Source organism: Cladophialophora immunda, assembly GCF_000835495.1.
Source record: "Cladophialophora immunda strain CBS 83496 unplaced genomic scaffold supercont1.1, whole genome shotgun sequence".
Lineage (NCBI taxonomy): Eukaryota > Fungi > Ascomycota > Eurotiomycetes > Chaetothyriales > Herpotrichiellaceae > Cladophialophora > Cladophialophora immunda.
Genome location: NW_015622541.1, coordinates 4114682 through 4135586, shown reverse-complemented (window position 1 = coordinate 4135586; position 20905 = coordinate 4114682). Strand labels below are relative to the sequence as shown.

At 52.8% G+C, this 20905-nt stretch overlaps 9 protein-coding genes across 9 annotated transcripts; 5 read left to right on the top strand and 4 right to left on the bottom strand.

Annotated features, from left to right (window-relative positions):
• Positions 1–32: 32 nt before the first annotated feature.
• On the top strand, positions 33–589 carry PV07_01211 (uncharacterized protein; the record flags this gene model as incomplete). The annotated part of the gene is made up of 2 exons (XM_016387721.1): positions 33–488; positions 569–589. The coding sequence occupies 2 exons, from the start codon at positions 33–35 to the stop codon at positions 587–589; spliced, it is 477 nt and encodes a 158-aa protein (XP_016254649.1).
• A 36-nt stretch (positions 590–625) lies between these two features.
• PV07_01210 (uncharacterized protein) lies at positions 626–3022 on the bottom strand. The gene is made up of 2 exons (XM_016387720.1): positions 2389–3022; positions 626–2330 (listed from the first exon to the last, which is right to left on the bottom strand). The coding sequence occupies exons 1-2, from the start codon at positions 2979–2981 to the stop codon at positions 767–769; spliced, it is 2157 nt and encodes a 718-aa protein (XP_016254648.1). The 5' UTR covers positions 2982–3022; the 3' UTR covers positions 626–766.
• A 788-nt stretch (positions 3023–3810) lies between these two features.
• On the top strand, positions 3811–5500 carry PV07_01209 (uncharacterized protein). Its single transcript, XM_016387719.1, has 4 exons — positions 3811–4376; positions 4434–4820; positions 4870–4951; positions 5016–5500. Exons 1-4 carry the CDS (start codon positions 4217–4219, stop codon positions 5056–5058), a joined length of 672 nt encoding a protein of 223 aa, XP_016254647.1. The 5' UTR covers positions 3811–4216; the 3' UTR covers positions 5059–5500.
• Positions 5501–6078: 578 nt separating this feature from the next.
• PV07_01208 (uncharacterized protein) lies at positions 6079–6725 on the bottom strand (the record flags this gene model as incomplete). The annotated part of the gene is made up of 2 exons (XM_016387718.1): positions 6079–6612; positions 6672–6725. The coding sequence occupies 2 exons, from the start codon at positions 6723–6725 to the stop codon at positions 6079–6081; spliced, it is 588 nt and encodes a 195-aa protein (XP_016254646.1).
• Positions 6726–7756: 1031 nt separating this feature from the next.
• Positions 7757–9762, bottom strand: PV07_01207 (uncharacterized protein). Its single transcript, XM_016387717.1, has one exon. The coding sequence runs from the start codon at positions 9006–9008 to the stop codon at positions 8622–8624; it is 387 nt and encodes a 128-aa protein (XP_016254645.1). The 5' UTR covers positions 9009–9762; the 3' UTR covers positions 7757–8621.
• Positions 9763–10052: 290 nt separating this feature from the next.
• On the top strand, positions 10053–11215 carry PV07_01206 (uncharacterized protein). The gene has a single exon (XM_016387716.1). It carries the CDS (start codon positions 10221–10223, stop codon positions 10839–10841), a length of 621 nt encoding a protein of 206 aa, XP_016254644.1. The 5' UTR covers positions 10053–10220; the 3' UTR covers positions 10842–11215.
• Positions 11216–12219: 1004 nt separating this feature from the next.
• On the top strand, positions 12220–14344 carry PV07_01205 (uncharacterized protein). The gene is made up of 4 exons (XM_016387715.1): positions 12220–12503; positions 12568–13046; positions 13103–13440; positions 13492–14344. Exons 1-4 carry the CDS (start codon positions 12285–12287, stop codon positions 14070–14072), a joined length of 1617 nt encoding a protein of 538 aa, XP_016254643.1. The 5' UTR covers positions 12220–12284; the 3' UTR covers positions 14073–14344.
• A 595-nt stretch (positions 14345–14939) lies between these two features.
• PV07_01204 (uncharacterized protein) lies at positions 14940–17084 on the top strand (the record flags this gene model as incomplete). The annotated part of the gene is made up of 1 exon (XM_016387714.1): positions 14940–17084. The coding sequence occupies one exon, from the start codon at positions 14940–14942 to the stop codon at positions 17082–17084; it is 2145 nt and encodes a 714-aa protein (XP_016254642.1).
• Positions 17085–18359: 1275 nt separating this feature from the next.
• PV07_01203 (uncharacterized protein) lies at positions 18360–19751 on the bottom strand (the record flags this gene model as incomplete). The annotated part of the gene is made up of 1 exon (XM_016387713.1): positions 18360–19751. The coding sequence occupies one exon, from the start codon at positions 19749–19751 to the stop codon at positions 18360–18362; it is 1392 nt and encodes a 463-aa protein (XP_016254641.1).
• Positions 19752–20905: the final 1154 nt, after the last annotated feature.

Here is a 20905-nt window from a genome sequence, read left to right as displayed (position 1 = left end):
TTCAACGCGTCCACTCTCTATTATACTTGAGCATGGATCCCACCGCTGCTAGCAACGACGCCGACAACAAAAACACCCGCGGCCGTAGGGCCCCAAGAACAGCAGAAGAAGAAGCAGCTGGCCAAACCCTCTACAAATTCTGGGTCAGGGCATGGGAGGAGCACGATGCAGCCTTGGCCTTGCAAGAGATGCGCATCCGAGCCTGGGTGGACGTTACACATCTGCCAACCACAGAGGCCTCTCGGTACCGGAACTACGTGCCTACGGCAGAGCCACAGCTGCGACGTGGGACCTCAGACGACACTGAGAGTGATACGGAGGATTCCACGGCCCCGTACCCGGGATTGAACACTCGGAGCTCAACGGACGGCCTGAGCTCGAGGACTTCCTCGAACACATCGACAGAGAAATCTGTTCAAGTGAAGGGCGATACCCAGGCTCACAACACCAAGGCTAATATAGGCGGGCCCAGCAGAGGCAACAAATCAGTGCCTTTATCTAATGCTACTAGGACAAGGGTGGTCGCGGACGGCAACGCAAGTGCTGCGGCTACTACTGATATCAACAGATTGGCAAGGATGCCTTTTAGCGGGCCAGGCTTTGGAATGAGCCTGAGGCCCTCCAACGGGATGAAATCTGCTCGCATACGGTCAATCCTGAAGGGCTGACGAAGGTGGAACAAATGTATGGGACGTTCTACTGCTGGATAGATCACTTGATAGATGTAGTTAGGTGTCTTCGGAAAAATTCTCTGCAGAGATTCATCCTACCATGAGAATGACTCCTCCACCAGCTTCACCTTGAGATGCTTCGTCCTCTTGGCAATCTCGCATACCGCATTCCTCACGTCGTCCGCCATCCCGTCCGGACCACTCACGACAACAGCGCAATTGTCGCCGGCCACAGGAGAACTCACCATCTCTCTCTCCAGCTCCTCGCGCACGTTCATCCGCTTGCCGACGAAGAATTGCTTCTCCACTCCCTCCAGCTGGCCGGCCATCGCTTCGCCGAGGGCGGGAGTACGCATACCCCACAGGAGCTTGGTTCTGCCTGGATGGCTGCGCAGCAGGGGGAGGACCGTGGTGATCCCCACGCCACCGGCGATGCAGATCAGCGTGGGGTGGTCTGAGAGATCGGTGTGCTGCTGTCCGTACCCGGGCTCGACGAGCACGGGGATCCTGGACTGCGAGCGCAGGATCGAGGTTAGACCACCGCGGGTGCGGAGCAGGAAAGTTATCCCCAGTTTTGGCGGTGGGATCTGACGGTCATCGATTTCCCCGTCGCTGGAGTGGTCCGAGCTGACGCCCGTTGAGATGCCGCCGTCTTTCTCGACATCGGCGGTCATCGAGGATTTCACATCCGTTCCGGACACGGATGGCTTGGGAGTGCCGTTGAGCATGGTCGACGCGACAGAGAACGGGTGGTTCTCCCACACCCGCCACGTCAGCGTGGGGAAGTAAAGGTAGGCGTGGCCGTTAGCGCCGACGCCTTCAATGTCGACACGGACATAATCGTCGTCTATAACGGTGACTCTCGCATATCGAAGACCGGCGCGGACAAACCGGCCAATCCGGAGGAGTCGGTCGAACCCCCAGACGGCAATCGCAACATAAATCCAAACCTCGTATCCCCATTGGTGACCGAAGCGATCGTAGATGTGCAGGTAGCATCCCACCACGACCAGGACGGAGACGGCGATGTGCCACAGGAGGAAAGCCTCGTAGAGCATTCGCCGGAGCGGTAGGATCGAGGTCGGAAGCAAGATCGACATGCCTATGGTTGCGATTGCTCCCCAGTACCAATACGGAAGTTTGCTTTCGCTGGAGTGCTCACCATCCACATTATAGATGTAGAGGTAGATGAGAGAATGGACAATGGCCTGTATGGTAGCGATTGCAGCGACATAGCGATGCAGCAGGACGAATGTATCGTGGCTCCAGTTGGTCAGCCACAGCAGTATGTTGTTGCGGCCGGCGTACAGGATGAGGAGCGGGATGTTGGCGAAACTGAGCACTCCCGTTCGGTTGGTCACATAGGTGAGGATTTCGCGGTCCCGATCATCCGGCCACCAGCTGTTTGGCTGTCTGGAGGAGTACCCGGTGGCACAGAGAAGGAGATTGAGAATGGTCAAGTATGCGACAAACAAGGCCTGTCCTCGGGTAGGCATATTGGTCAATCCCCAAAATATGGGCACTTTGTGATGTCGGCCGGCTGCGGGAGGGTCGACGATCCAGGCGTTGAAGAGAGTGACCCAGCGGTCTGGGAAGGGAACGAAACGGAGGAGTGAGAAGCCCACGGGGATGACGACCCCAGAAAGGAACACGACCAGGCTACGCTCGACGTCAGAGGAACAGGTTGTGTGATTAGAAAGGAATCTTTTCAACTCACCCGTAGCGCTCGTGGAGGATCTCGATATGCTCGAATATCTTGTCGGCATTCCAGTTGGGTTGATAGTCTTCGACAGACACCAACATTGTTCGGTTCAGAGGATCGCCCGCCACCAGGGTTTCCGTTGGCACAGTGGTTACCTTGGCCAATGCCTTTGCGTAGGATTCCTTTGGGTCAGGTTGCACAGCTGCACTCCCAACCACATTCATCGCCCACCATTTTTCAATTTGCCAGTCCTCGAGGTCGTGTTCGTTGGGGTCTTTGGGACAGCGTTGGCTGATGCAGAGTGCAAGCGACTGGAGGAATGCATCGTCGGTGGCATAACACTCAGGCATGGTCATAAACTCGCCACCGCCCATGTCCATTCCCCCCATGTCCATTCCCCCCATGTCTTGCATCTCCATGACTTCGGAGCAATTGAGCTGGCTACCGGACAAAACATTACGGCATGCAGTGCAACAGTAAGGAAAGTACATGTTGATACCATAGCCGATTAGACCATGGCCGGCACGACCAGAGGATGTCATGCATTGTGCAGTAAGAAACAGGGTGCTGGTCAACAGCAGCGTCACAAACCGAGAGAAGAACTCCATGCTGACTTTGAGAAGCACGCACTTTGGGAACCTTCTTTGATGGGCTTACCTCTGATCACATAGGAGAATTTTATACTCGAGAAAAGTCTTCGACTGTCTGAACGATATCCTGCACCAGGTCGTTGTGCCAGGATGCCCGAGGGCCCGGACTCTGTCGCTCGAAGAGCCAATGATACTCGGAAAATTCGAAAGCGAGGCCAGGATTGGGGCTCGGCCAGACCCGGGAAGAAGAGCACATTGCAAGAAGGGAGGACGTCTGCCCCTGTTACCACCGGTCACGATGTTCTTGACTGGCGATGGGGAAACTTGCTCAACCCACTTCATTTGTCTGGGCAGCGACCGCTCCGAACCTTGTTGCTTGGCATCCTGCTCTCGGGTTCCTGCTGCAGCAGTAGAGGCCCATCTTGGCGAAGCTATACTGAAGCTGTTGATGAGAGGCGCGATCACTGGGACGGAAGGAGAGAGGAACTGGTGGAGGATGACTTTGGCTCTTCCGACTCTTTGGGGACTTCTTCCTCGGAAGACCTTGGCAGTACCGGAAAGGGCTTAGCGCGGGACAAAGGGCCCATATCTACCCAACGACACCGCTCAATCGCATAACAAAATGGAAAATGCAGCAAAAATGTGTAACATGTACACAAGCAATGTTACTTCAAGATGCGAGGGCTTCAAAGGCGGCACTGTTCACCGTATGCAACCTTGCGAGTGCTGACGGGAACCATACCTAGAGGTTACTACACTCGTCTCAGGCAAAGCCCTAGGTTTTAACAGACTACAAAATGTCTCCTGAAATCCTCGCTTGTAAGTACGAGACTGCTCAACGTTAAGAGTGGAATGAGAGCAGGTATTGTGGTCGCTGTCACTTGTCTCTATCCATGAAGACATGAGGATGAAAGGCAACAGTCCAATCACAGAATCTCTCGCCAGCCGCCCAGACACGGCCATCCACGCCACGCTACCAGGAAAACTTGCTCAAAAAGAGGGTCTCTTCCCCTTTGCAGCAGTTGGTTTCACTCTCGCTTTTGGACGGCAGAGGTGGGATGATCGTGCCGCTCCTGGAAAGTGTGTTGGGTGAATATCAAACAAAACCCTCGCCTTGTTGCACTTTACACAATATCATTGTTTGAGTCGCTTCCTCCACCGTCAACTGGCAGAGTGACAAGGCATTACCCTCACAGACACTGACACACCTCCGTGTGAAGTTCTCTCCTTATCGTCGTCTCTCCAAACCAAACATGGACATGGGGACAAGCTCAATGTCGATGGCCAGCACGGGCACCATGACAGCCTCTGCCGCCGCCGCGTCCACCTCTGCCGCCGATATGGGAGGCATGGGCATGGGCGGCAACTCGTGCAAAATTTCCATGACGTGGAACTGGTACACTGTGGGAGCTTGTCAGTAGCGTTCCCAACCATACCTTCCGGTTTTCAACCACTAACTCGATTGCACAGGCTTCATCTCCAAGGACTGGCAAATCACCTCCGGTGGCATGTTTGCAGGCTCCTGCATCGGTGTCATCTGCCTGGTCATCTCTCTCGAGTTCCTCCGCAGACTTGGCCGTGAGTATGATGCCTGGATTGCAAGACATGATCGCAAGGCTCTTTCCGCCGCCGCAGCCGCCGCTCGATCGCACCCCGAAGACAGTTCATCCTCGAACCACGAATCTGGGAATGGCAAGCAACCCTCACCCAGCTCGCAGCTAGTTGGCCCTGCCGTGTTCCACCGCCCGCGAGTCTCCCGCTTGACACTCCTGCAACGTCAGGTGATCCGATCTCTGATACACATGGTCCAATTCGGCGTCGCATATTTCATCATGTTGTTGGCCATGTATTACAACGGTAGGTTTCCCCCTGGGGTGGGGATGAGCCTTGGCTAATCGCGGTCCAGGCTACATTATCATCTGCATCATCATCGGGGCTTTTCTGGGAGCATTCATTTTCAGTTGGGACCAACTCTTGAACGAGGCCAAGTAAGCACCACCCGAGCCGAGCCGAAACTGTGGTTTAGACCTGGGACTAACTGGTTTTCCAAAGCAGAAAACCCGAACCTGCTGATACTACCGGTTGTTGTGGCTGAAAAGCCAAAGAGGGCAGGACAGCGGAGGGTGGGATGAAGCGGCATAGGCTGCGAAAAATTCAGGGTACATGATGATGGTCATTCGGATAACAGTACAACGGAGACTGTTATCATGGACGTGTTAGATACGCAGAACGGCTCGAGAGAGGCCACGAATCACAGTTCTCATCTCTTAAAGAATCTGGAGCGTAGAAAGGGTTGACTGTTGGACCGTGTAAAGTCGGCGCCCACGCAAACACCATGTCACCAACGAGCACACATGAGGATTTGTAGGAGTACACCACCGTTCAAGCTCGCGAAAGATTCAGATGCGCAAGTTCCAAGGAAGGCTGAAGCATGCCAGGGCCCCGGTGGATTAGTTGACCTATACCCATTGCCCAAGAGTGACCAATCCAATCCAACCCACGAAACTTTCGGTTGCTGGCCTTCAGCTACCAGGCCCATCGATGATACCAATGTGTTTATCCATTCCCGAATACTCGGACTAGCGATGCCCAAGACTGTAGCCGATGAGCAAGTATTTTCTCGAATTGCCTGAGCGTGGGGGAAGGGACCAAGCCATGCGAAAGACACATATCTCGTTGTAACTCGGATAGTGAGCACATATTTTTGTCGGGTATGCCCTGGAGGAAATACTGCTCTGTACCACCCACTGCCGTGATTTTCAGCCCGCTATCAGCGGATCTCGATACCATACCCGCAGTCACCTGATATGCCTGCTGGATCTCTTTCGCTTGTGTGAGCAAGGAAATCAACGGGCGTACACGGAACTCTTCATGGTCATCAAGTTCCCTTCCATGTTGTTTTCTATCTTCGACTTACAGACAAGAGATCATCACCATATGAGGTGAACACATGTACCTGATGGCTGACAGGAGCGGGTCTCCTTTCCTTACACGTTCTCGACCCGAGCTTGCTGTGCATGGCTGAATGTAGCGGCGTGCAATATAAACACCCCCAGTCCTGTGTGCTGCACACCATCAACCAACTCCAGCTCCAGTCTCAACAGGTCCCGGCGGGCTACGCCTTGGGTTTCCCCTTCCAATCATACGCAAGCGTTAGAGTCAGTCTCTGGTCCCCCTTCTTCACGAGGATCTTCCTGGTCTTATACCGCTGGCCCTTGATCTTGGTGAACCCCCAGACCTGTTCCGCAGTCCAGCCTAGTTCCTCATTGATGACCCAATTCTGGACGAACCCCTCCCCATTCGGACCGACTTTCTCATCCAACCAACCCTCGGTCAGATACGGGTCGAGGGGCCCTCCGTCCCCACTCTCACACGTCTTGAGGTCGGCGACCCAGCGATTGCGGCTCTTCAAGGTGCCGAAAATGTGATCTTGGTGGATGGTGTCACTCCAGTCCAAGATGCGCAGCTCGCTGGTGCCCTGGATGCCCCCCGTGGCGGTCTGATCCAGGTCGATATGCGTGACGTTCTTGTCGTCGACATACTCCTTGATGGACAAGGTCACCGTGGCGAGCAGAATGATTTTGCGCTTCAACCAAGGAACACCCTGTAGCTCTAGCATGGGGTCGGGATCGTTGGCGAGGCCACGGTTCTGAATGCGGTCAAACAAACGATGTCGACGAGGGTCTGAAGACTCTGATGCATACGTACCAGGACCCAATTCCCAGTCAGGTTGGCGAGGTTGACCTCGGGTGGTGCAGCCATGTTGAGAGGGATGAATTGATTGAGAATGGAGAAACTGGCCAGAGCGAGATGGAGAGTTCTGTGCCCAAGCTTTATAGTGGTTATGCTTCTGCACAGTGGCTCATCCCGCCTCGCATGATGCTCAAACGGAAAGGTAACCACCGGCCACGAGAGTCCAAAGGAACCGCGTTACTGGATGGTGACTTCCACTATACTTCAGCTCGCTTCTGTCATCTGGGTATAGACGAGTGCAAAGTTGCGGCTGAAGGGTAGATAAGCGATAAGCGATGCGCCGGACTTACTATCTGAGCCAAAGTCGAGTTTTGAAGCTGTCATCGCACTTTGCAGCCGCATGTGTTCGTATATCTAGGTCTGTCCGGGCTCTTGAAGCGGAAGGTGTTTCCCGAAACGGAAGGTGTTTCTACAATGCACCCCGTGGCACCTCAGCCAGCCACATTGTCCAACTAACCTCTCGCACTAGTTTTGCTTTTGGACAAGGCCATTTCGACGTTGGACCGAGGCCTCGTGAAGCTTTTGTGCAAAGCTTCACCGCGAGTTCCCTGTATATCATGCTGGACTATACGACGAGTCCTTGCACACAATGTCATCCACGTGAAGCACAAACACCGTCAGTAATTATACATACCATTCTCTCGATGCGGCGGACGAAGGCCCTAAGCGCCGCACGACGGATTTATAGTCGACAGAGAATCATCCCGTGGACTTCTTAGTACGGGTTTCGTGACATTGTTGGATTCGTTCTTATTAGTCTTCCTCATCCTCCATGTTTCATAAAGTCTTTGCAGTCTTACCTCCTTGGTCAATCATTTTCACAAGACAATTCAGAACCCCATGATGCCAAAACGCATTCCCACGACTATATTAAACCTCAGTCTCCTCTTCTGACTATTCGCTCTCAGGCTTATGGTCGGCCGTCATGTTTGAACCCGATCCTGCGTAGACCTCTGCAGCTCCGGCGGTCCTATCTGTTCTTCATTAGTTTTCAGGCGCAAGGAGGAATGGGGAGACTTATAAAAGAAGGGTCCCGCTGTCCAAGGACCATGCAAGCATCCAGAGGCAGCGGTGGAATATCGCCTCTGTCAACGCGTCAAAAGCACCGATACCGACATGCAAGACGCGATCATCGAGGCAAGTTCATCAGCCCCCACATGTGATCCGTCACGTCAAGTTCGTTGTAAAGTCGTCTTCGCTACCCGAGTAAGATTTATCCACCTTAGCCACCAAAAGCAAGATGCCTCGCGGCGAACTCCACACAGATCAAGAATGAGTTGGAACTGTGTCTGACAAACAGCAAGGATTCGGAACAGACAAGCCAAAGCTTTGATCCTCACTCGAGAGAGGTCCCGTCCGGCACACTTGGTAGTCCTGTCCATCTCAACAGTCCCTTCCTTCCTAGTCTGATGCATCCGTTGCGCTGCAGGAGTTCTTGCTTGGACATGTTGACAACATTGCAGGACTCATCTGAAACTCGAGCGGCTAGACTTTCAAAACCCGTTGCGACAATATCGTACCGTGGATCCATGTGTAAGTTGAGACTTGACAACAAGATGCAGATTGCTTGATATGGACTTTTCTGCGAGAGCCAGAGAGCGATCGGTGTGTTTGGGTATATGGTCGAAGAGATGCAGAGTTAAGCCCTCACTATCCAGCTTCGCAGTCATCCTCCCAAATCCATCTTGTCGCCCACGATGTATACCACGCTTTTTCTCACGCGGTGGACAGATTCCAGACCAGACGCAACATCCAAGCCCTGCCAAAACAGGATATAAATGCCTCTCTCATGTGTGATACGGCAACCTCGAAGACAAGATTTTAGTTTTCTCTTCTCTCTGTCTCTGACGAGACCAATCGAAGGACATTTGCCGTATCTCAGGCCAGGACGCACAAATAACATCTTCAAAAATCGTCCTCTTCTCGCTCGAAAGCAAGGTTCATCATGCACCCAGAGGTCCCAGAGGACCAAGGGCACACTGGATCGGCGCTCTCCGTCTCACCATGCTGAACATGATGCGGAAGATTAACGCGGTTGATCGGGATCTTCGACAGAAGCACACACCGGATAGCTGTTGCCTTGGTGCGCGTTTGGTCACAGGGCTGGCACCAGATAGAGCGCTGTGAGGACAAGAGCAGAGTTGGAAAGGAGTGACAGCCAATGCTGAATTTGACGTTTGCTGATATTCTGCGCTGGCCATGGCCATCCGAAACAAACAAAGTGCCAAGTTGGAAGACATGCTGATTTGGAATCCTTGAAGTCACATCCGAGACCTGGCATCCAAGCAACATGAAGCTCGGATTCCGGCCAGTGGATCTCTTCAGCTTCCAAAAGGGTTCCCAGCAATCTTGTGTGTAGGCAACAGAATCTTTGTGCTCTAGGCGTAGGCCTCGTGCGCTAATTCCGACAAGTCGTCATCTCCGCTCTCTCTTGATCCTTGTCTCACGCTCCTGTACACCAAAACATCCCATGTATGATCACGTATAATGTTCAGCGTTGGAATGCCGACGCGCGATCCCTCAGGGACGCTTACCAACTTGACGCATGGCTAAACCGTTTTTCACCGCCCTCGCAGGAGGGCTCTGAACGTCGCATTCTCTTTTGGCCACATTCAATCCGACCTGCCGTTCTCTGCCGGAGCAAATAGTAAGTAGGAGGCGCGCAAATGTAGTTACTCGGAGACTCGACAACTGGACCGCGACACTTGAACCGACAAACATCTTAGGGTTACGTTCCGACACTCGTCCACATTGTCATCCGATATTCAATCCAGTTGCTCTTGACGAGACCATGCCAGGAGGCTCGAGCGGTCGGAAGGCGGATGACACCGGCTCAAAGAGCTCGACTTGTACCGGGAAACTCAGGGGAGGTTGAGCCGTATAGAATGCCCTTGATGGGGCGAGAGGGTAGTGGACGAAGCGATTGGCCTGGAGGTTGGCTCTGTGACGTTGTTCGAGTGGACATGGTATATACGGAGATTGGCTTCAAGGAGGGTGATTTAGGAGTCATGCAGAAGAGACCAAGCAGGGCAGCAAACTGTTCACATCATGTTCGAAAATATTGGTGGAGGGTCAATTACATGCATCCGCGCGCAGTTGGGCGTTGGAATTGAAATCGGAGACCGCGACGCGCTCTTTCCTATTCGGGCTAGACCCAAATAGTCAGATCTTCGGAACTTCGTTGCCCCGCACTTTGAATTGCCTCACCATCGACCCCAGGATGTATCTGTTGTTGCAAATCATTGGTGTCATAATCTTCTCGCCAGCGTGCTTCGGCCATCAATGCGGTGTTCCTCTACCAGCTTTGAGCTTAATGGGTGCCTGCCTGCCAAGGAATGTTGCCTGGCTCTTTGACGGGTGAAGCTCTAATACGAGTACGAATGGTGGAGGTAGGGATCCCAGATGCAAGCGGTCGACGAGGTAAATCGTATAAGATGTCCGGAAACCATTCCCACTCGGTAGCAGCAGTCCATTCTCTCAGTTACTGCCCTACACGAAACACCAATGGCTTCCCAAATGTCTCTTCTCGATGCCATAGCGACCCGACGCACAATTTACGACCTTAACTCCTCCTCTCCAGTCCCAGACTCCCGCATCGTCGATATTGTGCACCACATCACCCTTCACACCCCCTCCTCATTCAATAGCCAATCCGCCCGCTTCCTCATCCTCCTGCGGGAGGAGCACCAACGGCTCTGGGACCATGCGCGCACCATCATGTCCCAGGTTCTCCCCGAGGCCGTGTTCACAACGTACTTTGCGCCCATGATTACAAAGTACCGCGGGGGCTACGGCACGATCTTGTGCTTCGAGGACCAAGCCACTGTCGCGGCCACGGCGGAAAAGTACGACGGTATCATTCCGTACAAGAAGTTCGAGCAGTGGAGCGAACATAGCGCTGGGATGCATCAGTTTGCGTTATGGTGTGCGCTTGAGGCCGAGGGTATGGGCGCAAATTTGCAGCATTATAACCCGAATATCGATGACATGGTGAAGGAAATATGGGGCGTGAGTGATGACTGGGTGTTGAAGGCGCAGCTGGTCTTTGGGACACCCGCGAACAATGACAAAAAAGAAAAGGAAGTGAAACCGCTGGAAGAGAGGGTGCTGGTGAAAGGTATCTGACCGGAACCCAAACCACTTGATATGTTCCCCTTGATACGACCAAATGCTGCCTCTCGACTTGTGAAGCCAGGTCAATGCGCGGCCGTACTTCACACACTGGGATCCAGCGGAATCACCCATCACCGAAATTACGGTTCTGAGAGCATCTTTGGTCAATGCGGTGAGCTGCCAAATTTGGTACACAAAAAGTGAACATCGTAAACGGTACCCCAATCCCAATGTCTACTTTCCGGACAAGTACATTACATTCAGAATAGGTTTCTCTCACAACCAAGCAGGTGATTCGGTGGGGAGGGGTTGAATGCTAGAAATTGGGTACTTAGAAATCCGGCGAAAGATAAGGAGAGATAGCGTCTGTGGTGGCGATGTTCAATCTCAATTTTGATTTCTCTACTTCATATGGGTGTTGCCAGCCAGAAAGCAGGCAAGGAGCATGTTGGAGACGGAGAAGATGGCAACTGTGAAGAGACTACCGGTCGTAAAGAGTCATGTGGAAGTGGTTGGTTGAATGACACGAGTCTCGCTCGTGCCGATTATCCTTAGCTTTTCGCTCGAGTGTCTTGAACAGTGATGATCCGCGGTCACGTTTGATGGGATGATGTTGCCTCGAAATGATCGCTTAAGTCCCTTGTCCTACCTCCCACGGTTGCATTTGCAGAGTTAGGTTCTGCACAACAGGTGGTGCTATATAGCAGGTAACACGACACGCAATGATATCCTGAGAAATTGCTCCGGCACCTTTGTCCCGTCTATCGCCTTCGCATGATATGTCTACCGGCAACATTCCTGATTTGGGATGTGGTCCACTGCCGAAGTCCAGGGGCGAGTGCACGTTGTCCTTGAGATCTCACGTGTGGCCATATGTCGGCCACCCAAACTCCTTGCCTGGAAAGAAGATATTCCGGTGGTCAAAAGGCTGCCAAGGCAGGATAAAGTTTAGTGTCCACCTCTCCACGCCACTGGTCCCCTCAGTGCGCCAACTTGCTCCATGATTGGTTGATATAGCTGCACCTTGAGATCCCCAGGATCCACCCTCGTCGGTCAATATGCCGACCATTCTATCACACCTGCTCTCGGTGGAGCTGTGCCCGAAATCCCTCGCGCACGCCATGTGCGGGATCGGGCTTAGCTGCACCGAGTCAGAACTGGGCATTTCTGGGCTTGATTTGAATCCCCATGTCTCCACGAGTCGACCCCAGATGTAACAGAAATGTAACGCTGCGCACGGAATAATGCCTAGAAGGGTGATGAGGTGGGGAAGTCGGGGAAGCCGGGGCCGAGCAAAATCGCCTCCCATACGTAGAACATATGCTTAAGTGCGTCAAGCTTGGATCCGGCAAAAGTGCGACTCTGAGGATAAAGACTTCCAGAACGCTCTCCTGTTCTGCTCTCCATCTCGCCATTCTCCTGCCCAGCAAACAGTAAGGCAGACCACAATTCAACATGGCCGACCAAGTCATATCGGACTCGCCCAATGGCGAGTATGAGGTTGAGATGCAGAAGTCCTCGGTATACCATGTCGATGAGACCAATGAGAAGCTCGATTACAACAGGGCGGGTGCGATCGAGGCAGAGCATACTGAACACAGGATGGGCGTCATTGAGGCGGTTCGAGCCTATCCCTCTGCCAGCTGGTGGGCATTTGTCATGTCATGCACCATCGTAGGTTTCCTCGCCACCCATATCACTGCCGTCTTTATTGAGCGATCTCTCTGACTATCTCCAGATCATGGAGGCCTACTGCGTTTTCTTGATGGGAAACTTCATTGCTCTTCCTCGATTCGCCCAAGACTTCGGCCAATACAATGCCAGCCAAGACAAATATTTCATTACAGCCGCATGGCAGTCTGCTTTTCAGTGTGGCGGGCCAGTCGGTGCCTTCATTGGCGTCTTCCTTGCCGGACCGATCACTAGTGCCATCGGATACCGGTGGGCAACCATCGGCGGCCTCATGGCTTTGAACGGCTTCATTTTTGTCTTTTATTTTGGCAACTCACTGGGAGTCCTGTTTGGATCCCAGGTTCTCGAAGGCATTCCTTGGGGCGTCTTCATCGCCAATGCACCAGCATACTGCAGCGAGATCGTCCCCCTCAGGCTGAGAGCCCCTGCAACTCAGATGCTTCAGATGTTCTGGGCTGTCGGAGCGATTATTGTGGGCGGCGTCACCTATCATTACAACAGCTTGGACCGCGAAGAAGCATACAGGTACGTGCTTTGCCCGACGTCAGGCTCATAAGCTTTCTGCTAACAGCAAGACCTAGAATTCCTATCGCGCTTCAATGGCTGTTCCCCACTCCCCTGGCCCTACTCATTTGGTGGGGACCCGAATCGCCCTGGTGGCTGGTTCGGAAGGGAAGGCTCGAAGAGGCACAAAAGGCCGTCAGACGCCTAGGACGCTCGTCTATGCTTGACAACTCTGCCGATCAGGTGGCCATGATGCGTCGTACTGTCGAGCTTGAGAAGACCGAGAAAGAACCCAGTCTCATCGAACTGTGGAAAGGCACCGATCGCTACCGGACGCTTATTGTGTGCGGTGTGTACGCTGCTCAGAACTTGACCGGTAACCTCATTGCCAATCAGGCCGTGTACTTCTTCGAGCGTGAGTTGTTACTCCTCCTGCACACCTGTCCACAGACTAACATAAGAGCAGGCGCGGGCATCTCCACTAACACCGCATTTGCCCTTGGTCTTATTACTTCTGCCCTACAGGCGGTCTTTGTCATGCTCTCTTGGATTCTCACGACCTACCTGGGCCGACGGACTATATATCTTTGGGGCTCGGCCTTCAACTGCATCCTTTTGATCGCTCTCGGTATTGCAGCTTCAGTCGGGGTGTCAAACTCAGCTTCCCTGGCGCAAGCATCTCTTGGCCTTATCGTCTCCGTCTTATTCTGCCTAGGACCAGCTCCTGCCTCATGGGTCATCATCGGAGAGACGTCATCCATCCGTCTCAGGCCTCTAACCACTGGTGTCGGACGTGGTAGCTACTACGCTGTCAACATCCCTTGCATCTTCCTAGCAAGCTATATGCTCAACCCAGACCAAGCAAACCTTGGTGGCAAGTGCGGCTACGTCTGGGCTGGTACCGCGTTCGTGTGCTTGGTCATGGCTTATATCTGGCTACCAGAGATGAAGAATCGGTCCTACCGCGAGATCGACATCTTGTTCAACCGCCGTGTTCCGGCACGCAAGTGGAAGAAGACCATCGTCGATATCAACGACGACCATTAGTCGGAACGCATTGGAGACCGCGATGACACCGGGGACGCCGAGAGTCAACAGCGGGAAGAGCCAAGCAAGATCCGCCTTCCTCCACAGTGGAAATTGCACAACATGTGTTAAAGCTGACCTTGTTGAAAAGAATGGATATATTACGAAGCCGGCTTTTGGGGAGCTATTGGCGATGGCAGTAAACCAGGAGACGCCGAGCCTCGTCAGGGCAAGGCTGAGAACAAATTTGGCCACGAGGGAATATACATACATACTATGTGCAAGGATAGGACTGACTTCTACTTCCATGATCAACCTTCGTTACTTTTAATACCCTACTGCCCTGCTTCTCAAATTTTGCTGATAGACATTTACGAACCGTGGACGCTCACCGTGACACGCGAATAGTCCAAGGTGGGCTGTGTTCTATGGTGGGCAGAGCACGAGGTATAGCAAGACCATATGGGGAGGCCGCTGCAAGGATGTTTCGATCAAGTTTCAAACTCCACAGTTGTTCCTTTTCCTGCTGCCCGAACTCTCCTATGTCAGAGGTCATTTGAATGCTCCACATTTGCAAGGTGTACAGTGGTGATTGGGTGATTCGGGGCGCTCTATCACGGGTGGCCCTCTACCCCACAATGCATTCCCATTGGCCAATGGCTCCTTCCCAAGAACTGGGGCTAGTCTTGAAATGGAATTCACGATTCTTGCCTGGTTCAACCCAACCTGTGCGGGCGCCCGGGTGCTTCAAAAGCCGTTCACCATGAATTCGAGATATTTCATTCTCTCTCTACCTTGCCTTCACCATACTTTGCACTGATCGGGGCTTGCCTTAAGACGGTCCAGGAACCTGGAGTTCGATCGCACGCATTTCTACACTGCACAGCCATGGCTCAGTCAGCCTCGTCCAGAGAGCCTTACACGCGGTTCATCCCTGTGGAACCAAACTCGTCGCGTTACAACGCAAGATTGTCCAAAGCAGAGAGAGCTATGCTTGGACCGCGACTTCGGCTGCTTCAAGAACAAGGTAGCAGTCGACACGACATGCAACTTGAGGTTCGATCTTTGATTGGAAGGCCCGTCACCCTCGCGCAACTTGACGGATTGTTGAAGGAACATAACATCTGTTTCTACAAGCAGCCACAGTGTCCAGTCGCTTTGAATACATCAAGAAGCGACGCGCCGCTGTCCCAGGGCGACAATGCCACGCCCACTCATGGCTGCACGAGTCCCAGTGTATCTGGACACAAGTCGGGCCTCGAAGCATCCAACAGGCCCGAAAGTCCTGAATCTAAACCTCCACCTACGGATTGCGTTCACTTGCGTTTTGAAGATGTGTTTATGGTCGATAGCGAACAATCTCATGGACAGCCTAAGGAACATCGTGATTACGAGATGATAGCAGCCCGGTCTGCTATTGACAGTGGGACGAGCCAATCCGAACCCACTGGATTGGCCACCGAAGCCGCAGAGCATGGAGTGCAGTTCCTGTCAGGATGCAAGACCGTCATACAGTCGTTGGATTCCTCGCTTATCTTTGCAACTCGGCGGTTGCATGGCCCCCAGGGCCCAGAGATGGTTGTGTCGTCATCAGCGGTGGGCATTGTTTCGGCACCCCTCCCCTCGACGTATCGGTTGAGCAGAACTGCATTCGATCTTTACACAACTACCATGTTGGGGACTCAGGATAGCATGGACCGTGCTGCGAAGCTGAAAAATATGGCGACTATAATTTTCATCCTCCGAGACTTTACTGAAGCGTTCAACCTGTACTTCCTCATCTACTTCCATTTTCGCGAAAATAAGAAAACTGTCGACAGTGCTCATCCACGGATGGTTCTTGGTGCTATAAACTGTGCGAGATCTGCCTCAACTACTGTGCAGAAGCAGATTGTGAGCATGTTGATTGAAGATGTCCGGAGTACATTGCTACAGCAATACCCTCTCCCGTCTATGCATGACGTCCGAACTTGGAAATATCTCGAAGCTGTGGAGAGGCAATGCATTCACGAAAATACCGGAACTCTGACCATTGCCTTGCTAGAATCGCACGAAGATTTAGCCTATTGGGCGGTCACTGCTATGCACCTGAGCAACGACAAGCTCAACAAAGATTGTGGAGGAGCACCAGGCTGTTGTATGACTCTCGGGCAAGGCCAAATAATGGAACACCTCCGTGAGTGCGAAACCACCCGCAGGTGCTTTCGCTTTGCCGTTGACAAGGTTAAATCATATATAAAGAGAAATTCCCACATGTTTGATCAACCTTTTCGAGAGGACTCGATACAGCGTGGTGACTACAACGCTCAGGAAGTGGCTTGCTCAATCCTCGAAGAATGTTTGGCAGACAGGGCTGCTTATCCTGTGGGGTCGAACCACTCAGAGAGTGACAATCACCGAGGCCTTCCCTGTGACTTGAATGGCCTTGCAGTTGCTGTTATTCCGTTCCTGTTGGAGCCGATTCTGATCGGGAGGCGAAATCTTGAAATGGAGTTGTTTCCAAGTGCCTCGGATCCGCTTCTCTCGGATCTGCTCCGTTGCAGCATCCAGGACATAAGACAAGGGATTGAATATCCTCCACGATACAACGCGATGATTGAATCAATCATTGACCATTTCTCCCCGAAGTTCAACCCGAGGTTTTTACACACATCCAATATTCCCGACAGCCGTCTAAGAAGGATTACGATGGGAATCGCCAGTATTCTCCCCATCTCTGGTACCATGACAGAAACGGATGTTGAAGAAGGATGGAATACTCTAAAAGTCCAGCAAACGGCGTCGGCTGTGCAAGCATTCCCTTTAAGGGAGAAAACGACACTTGCGCATGGTTTACCAACGCTGGCCCAATCCTTCACTTCCTCGACCAGCTCCGACTATCGCCGGTTTCGCACCACAGCTTTTAGAGCTAGACCCGGCACTGCGGCCTCCATTGCAAGCCAACAGACTGGTTCGTCGAGCCAGAGGAGCCAGAACAGCAGCTTGAGATTCTCTCGGGTCACAGGTCTTCCGTCAAATCCCTCGTCACCATGAGCGGATAGTCAATCCTGATTCTGTCTGCATGCGGCACGTAGCCTAGGCAAGGGACCGACCGAAGCTTCTCTCAGTAGAATCATCGGTTTACATGGGCACGTAAGCTTCACTCTCGCATACGGAACGCGACAAGTCGGAAATTTCCAAGCTCGCATCAGCCCTCGTTCCATGATGACCGACTCTATTCCCATGGTCGTCCGCGACGCGCTCCACCTCCGATCCTCAATTCCTTCCCAAATGTGGAGCGATGTCAACGTCGAGCAGTATGTTGACATCTTGCTTTTCACCCACTGCCAGGCTTGTTAGGCGCTGCGGTCTGCCTGACGCCGTCCGCGGGCGAGATCATCCGTCATTCTGTCGAGTTCCACTGCTAAGGCGTTACGTCCGGTTTCGTTCTCGCTCGGCGTGTGTTTACCGCTTGGTCCACGGCAAGGCAAGATTCCAACAAGCATTTCGTCCCTTGTGCCCAAACTCTGAGGTCGAAGATGTGGTGAGGGCGGCGGAGTTGGCAGGCCGCTGCCGGCGAAGGGTCAATAAAGTCAGTCAACTGCGGGAGGAATAAACACCTGTTATCTGCATTCATTTTCTTGGTCTCTGGTATAGAAATGCGTTCTGGTCGACGAGAATCTGGGAATTATTGCTCTCGGGGACCGGACCTCTTTACTTGCAGACAGGATTCATATACGTCCTGACGTAGGATGTCCCTTTTCGTGTGCGAGGCGACATGTTCAATGCCCGTATATAGGCATGCTGTGAGCTTTCGTGATTTTTCTTTTCATATGGAACTTGTTGCCAGTCAGCCCAACGTCCTTCATCCACGCATCCAGAGCCCGGAGGTGGGTCCTGAGCCGATTTAGGATTTCCACATTGGGCATCGCGGGGAAACCACGCGACCAGTAGAAGAATGAGGACGTTTTGGTGAAGAAGCGGCCCCCGCCGACTAGTGATCCTTCCGATACGTCCATCGCAGCGACTAGCGAACCTAGAAGGCTATGCTGCCGAGTCTTGACATCTTGATCAACGCCTTTATTGAAGAAGGGCTGTACAAGCTCGTCACGGCAGTGATCCGCCGCCAACGAAAGCACCATCCTAGGCCCTATGGTAGATCAGGATAGCCCATCAGGACAGTTCCTGAGACTCGCCGTACCTTTTTATTCGTTATTCCGTTCAAAGAGTCCGCACCTGTCACGACGATAGAGACCTTTATCTACTATAGTGCCCAATAATCCGCCACTACTGGAGAAATATTCCATCGCTTGGCCACCCGTTAAGCAATCAAGGCACCCTCCTGACAGCACCCTTCTCAAGCAGCTGCTCTACTACTGGCTCGTGAGGGCCTATCTGCGCAAGATCTAGTGGTGTTGCTCCGGATTTGCTTCGAGCATTCGGGTTGGCGCCCTTGTCGAGCAGAAGCCGTACCACTTCCAGGTGGCCATTCTCCGACGCCAGAAACAATGCCGTCCTGCCATGCTGGTCTCGGGACTCTAATCCCATACCCTTGCTAGTCAAGAAATTCACCAACGCCCGGTGTCCCACTGCCGCGGCAGCATGTAAATGAGGCGTGTTGATCTGCTCTGTACGACTCTGTCGGACACAGAGACTTCTCTCGAGGTAATCCCGCAGATTAGAATGGTCTGTGAGAGGAAATATGGACTCTTTCACCATGTTTCTTGTGAACATGTCCTTCGTTTCTGGAATCGGTCGCAGATAGATTCCAATTTGCCTTCCTCCCCTTGTGCATGGAAGGAGCGCAAAATGATCCTCGTCACGAACAGCGTGCTTGCTGATGCGGAGTGTCAAGTGGATCCCTTTATTGTCCACCGTCACTGCTCCGCCCGAAGTGGTTGATTGATCCATTGCCTTCACATCCATGCTATCCTGGAACTGATATGGGGTTGTGGCAAGGAGACCCTCGGTAGCCCTGGAGTTGTTTTCCCAGGCGAAGATACTATAATCGTCCGAAACCCTCAGAATTTCTTCTTGCAGCCTCCTAAAGGCCTTCTTCCCTTCTCCGTAGAGCAGAGGCATATGGATGCCAAACAATCCCAATAAACAATACGCTTGGTCCTCAACTCTCTTTGTCTCTCTCCAAGAAGCCCATGACATCTTTTGTGCTACGCTCGCAGAGTCAATATCACCTTCAAGGATATTGGCGGGAATATCAGTGATAGCTGATATCTTTCTTTGGAGACTTGCTTTGGTACCGATTTCTTGCCAGTTCCTGTCGAGAAATATCAATATTTGAGGCACTATAAGCTCCTGGAGAGTCCATCCTCGAGTGAACCATCTGCTGTCCGAGAATTCGAAATCGTCGACCATAATTTGGCCACCCGAGAAATTTGACGACACATCGGCAAGAAATGCGTAACACACTATCGCATCTCGATACCAGCTGCACATCGAGTTGATCGCTTCCGAAAGCTCTGCGCTGCTTTTCTTGTCAATGCAGCAAGTATCGACCCAGACATAGTCGAACCCGTCCGCCCGTGCCCTTTTGCAGGTATTTTTGATCTTTTCGTAGCCCAGTTTACCCTTCGCTTTCCGGGCCTGGACGTCCTGGTACGTGACTTCGCCCTCGCCCCAGGTATGGGAGAGGATTGCATACAGCGGAATGTCGGAGCCTTCGAATTCCTCGAGTCCAAGTGTAGTTGTATTGATCAGGCGCATATTGTGCTGTGGTCTTTCTGAAGTCTCAGCTGGAGTACGTTCAAGTTGTGCGTGGCCGTTCTCCCCCTCAACTTGAGCGTCGTGCGTGGTAGTCGCTTGTACAGCGCTGATATCAAGGCTATTCTACCACAACGCCGTTGCAGCAGAACCGATATGGGAAAACATGAAGGGCGGTGAGAGGTTGTCGCTGGAACATCAGGCTGAAACTCTGGCGGCGTGGCTGTGCCTGGTGGAACGGTCGGAAAATCGTTATCCCGCAGAAGCTTGTTCCCAATGTACCTTCTCAACATCATCTCACCGCATCCTTGATATTGAACACGAATCAATGCGGTCTTGAGCTCAAGTGTGTTTTCATTCTGAAGGTTGAGACTTAGAGTATTCTATCCCAATTGCCCATCCCTTTGATTAAAAAAGCTGATTCAACCCTCCCCCCCCCCCCCCCCCCCCCCCCCCCCCCCCCCCCCCCGGGGCGAGATGGTGAAACCAGCCGAGCGAGAAACATTCTGTTCCTTGCTGAAGCCTGCCAGTCACCGATACGCCTTGCACAAGACTGAGCTCCCTCGCGAAATATTGTCCATCACCATTCTCTAGTAGCTCGCCACCCAAGTATCCAAGACCATCCCTTGACCTCCCATGACTCCTGTTATGCTTGCTGAATTGCCAATCCGTCAGGACACTCATGACAAGCGTGCCTCAGACAAGCTCGAACAAGTTGCTGAGAACAATGCGGGCCGGAGCAGAGAGTGGTTGTCCATGGTGTCCTTGGACGATGTCACGGTGTCGTCGAATCCCGGCATCTTGACGAGGACGCAGTTCGAGCGGTCGATGTTCTCCACCGGCTGACAGGCGGCTCTGTTCATCTCCGGCACGAGTCGGACCAGCAAGATGAACGTCTGGGGCGGAACAATGCTCAAGTCGCTGCTCTCCTTGTCTTGCTCGAAGTCCTGCTATCTCCCGTTTGAGTTGTTGAAGTGCGAAGGTTTGCGCCTTGTGCTCCATCTCGTCCTCCGCTTCACCTCGTTTCTGACCAACGGCGGCTCCAGCAGCGGTCGGCATCTCATCATCCCCATCAAATGGATCAGCCACCATGACGCGTGGTCTGCCACCGTTCCCAATGCGGCCGATGCTCACACTCTTGTTTCTGGTGGACAGCT

Coding starts and splice junctions, on each gene's coding strand:
- PV07_01210 (XM_016387720.1), bottom strand. CDS start 2,981: ATGGAGTTCTTCTCTCGGTTTGTGACGCTGCTGTTGACCAGCACCCTG. Junction 2,331..2,388: donor ATCCTCCACGAGCGCTACGG/GTGAGTTGAAAA, acceptor CGTCGAGCGTAG/CCTGGTCGTGTTCCTTTCTG.
- PV07_01209 (XM_016387719.1), top strand. CDS start 4,217: ATGGACATGGGGACAAGCTCAATGTCGATGGCCAGCACGGGCACCATG. Junction 4,821..4,869: donor GTTGGCCATGTATTACAACG/GTAGGTTTCCCC, acceptor ATCGCGGTCCAG/GCTACATTATCATCTGCATC. Junction 4,952..5,015: donor CAACTCTTGAACGAGGCCAA/GTAAGCACCACC, acceptor GGTTTTCCAAAG/CAGAAAACCCGAACCTGCTG.
- PV07_01207 (XM_016387717.1), bottom strand. CDS start 9,008: ATGTTGCTTGGATGCCAGGTCTCGGATGTGACTTCAAGGATTCCAAAT.
- PV07_01206 (XM_016387716.1), top strand. CDS start 10,221: ATGGCTTCCCAAATGTCTCTTCTCGATGCCATAGCGACCCGACGCACA.
- PV07_01205 (XM_016387715.1), top strand. CDS start 12,285: ATGGCCGACCAAGTCATATCGGACTCGCCCAATGGCGAGTATGAGGTT. Junction 13,047..13,102: donor GACCGCGAAGAAGCATACAG/GTACGTGCTTTG, acceptor AGCAAGACCTAG/AATTCCTATCGCGCTTCAAT. Junction 13,441..13,491: donor GGCCGTGTACTTCTTCGAGC/GTGAGTTGTTAC, acceptor ACATAAGAGCAG/GCGCGGGCATCTCCACTAAC.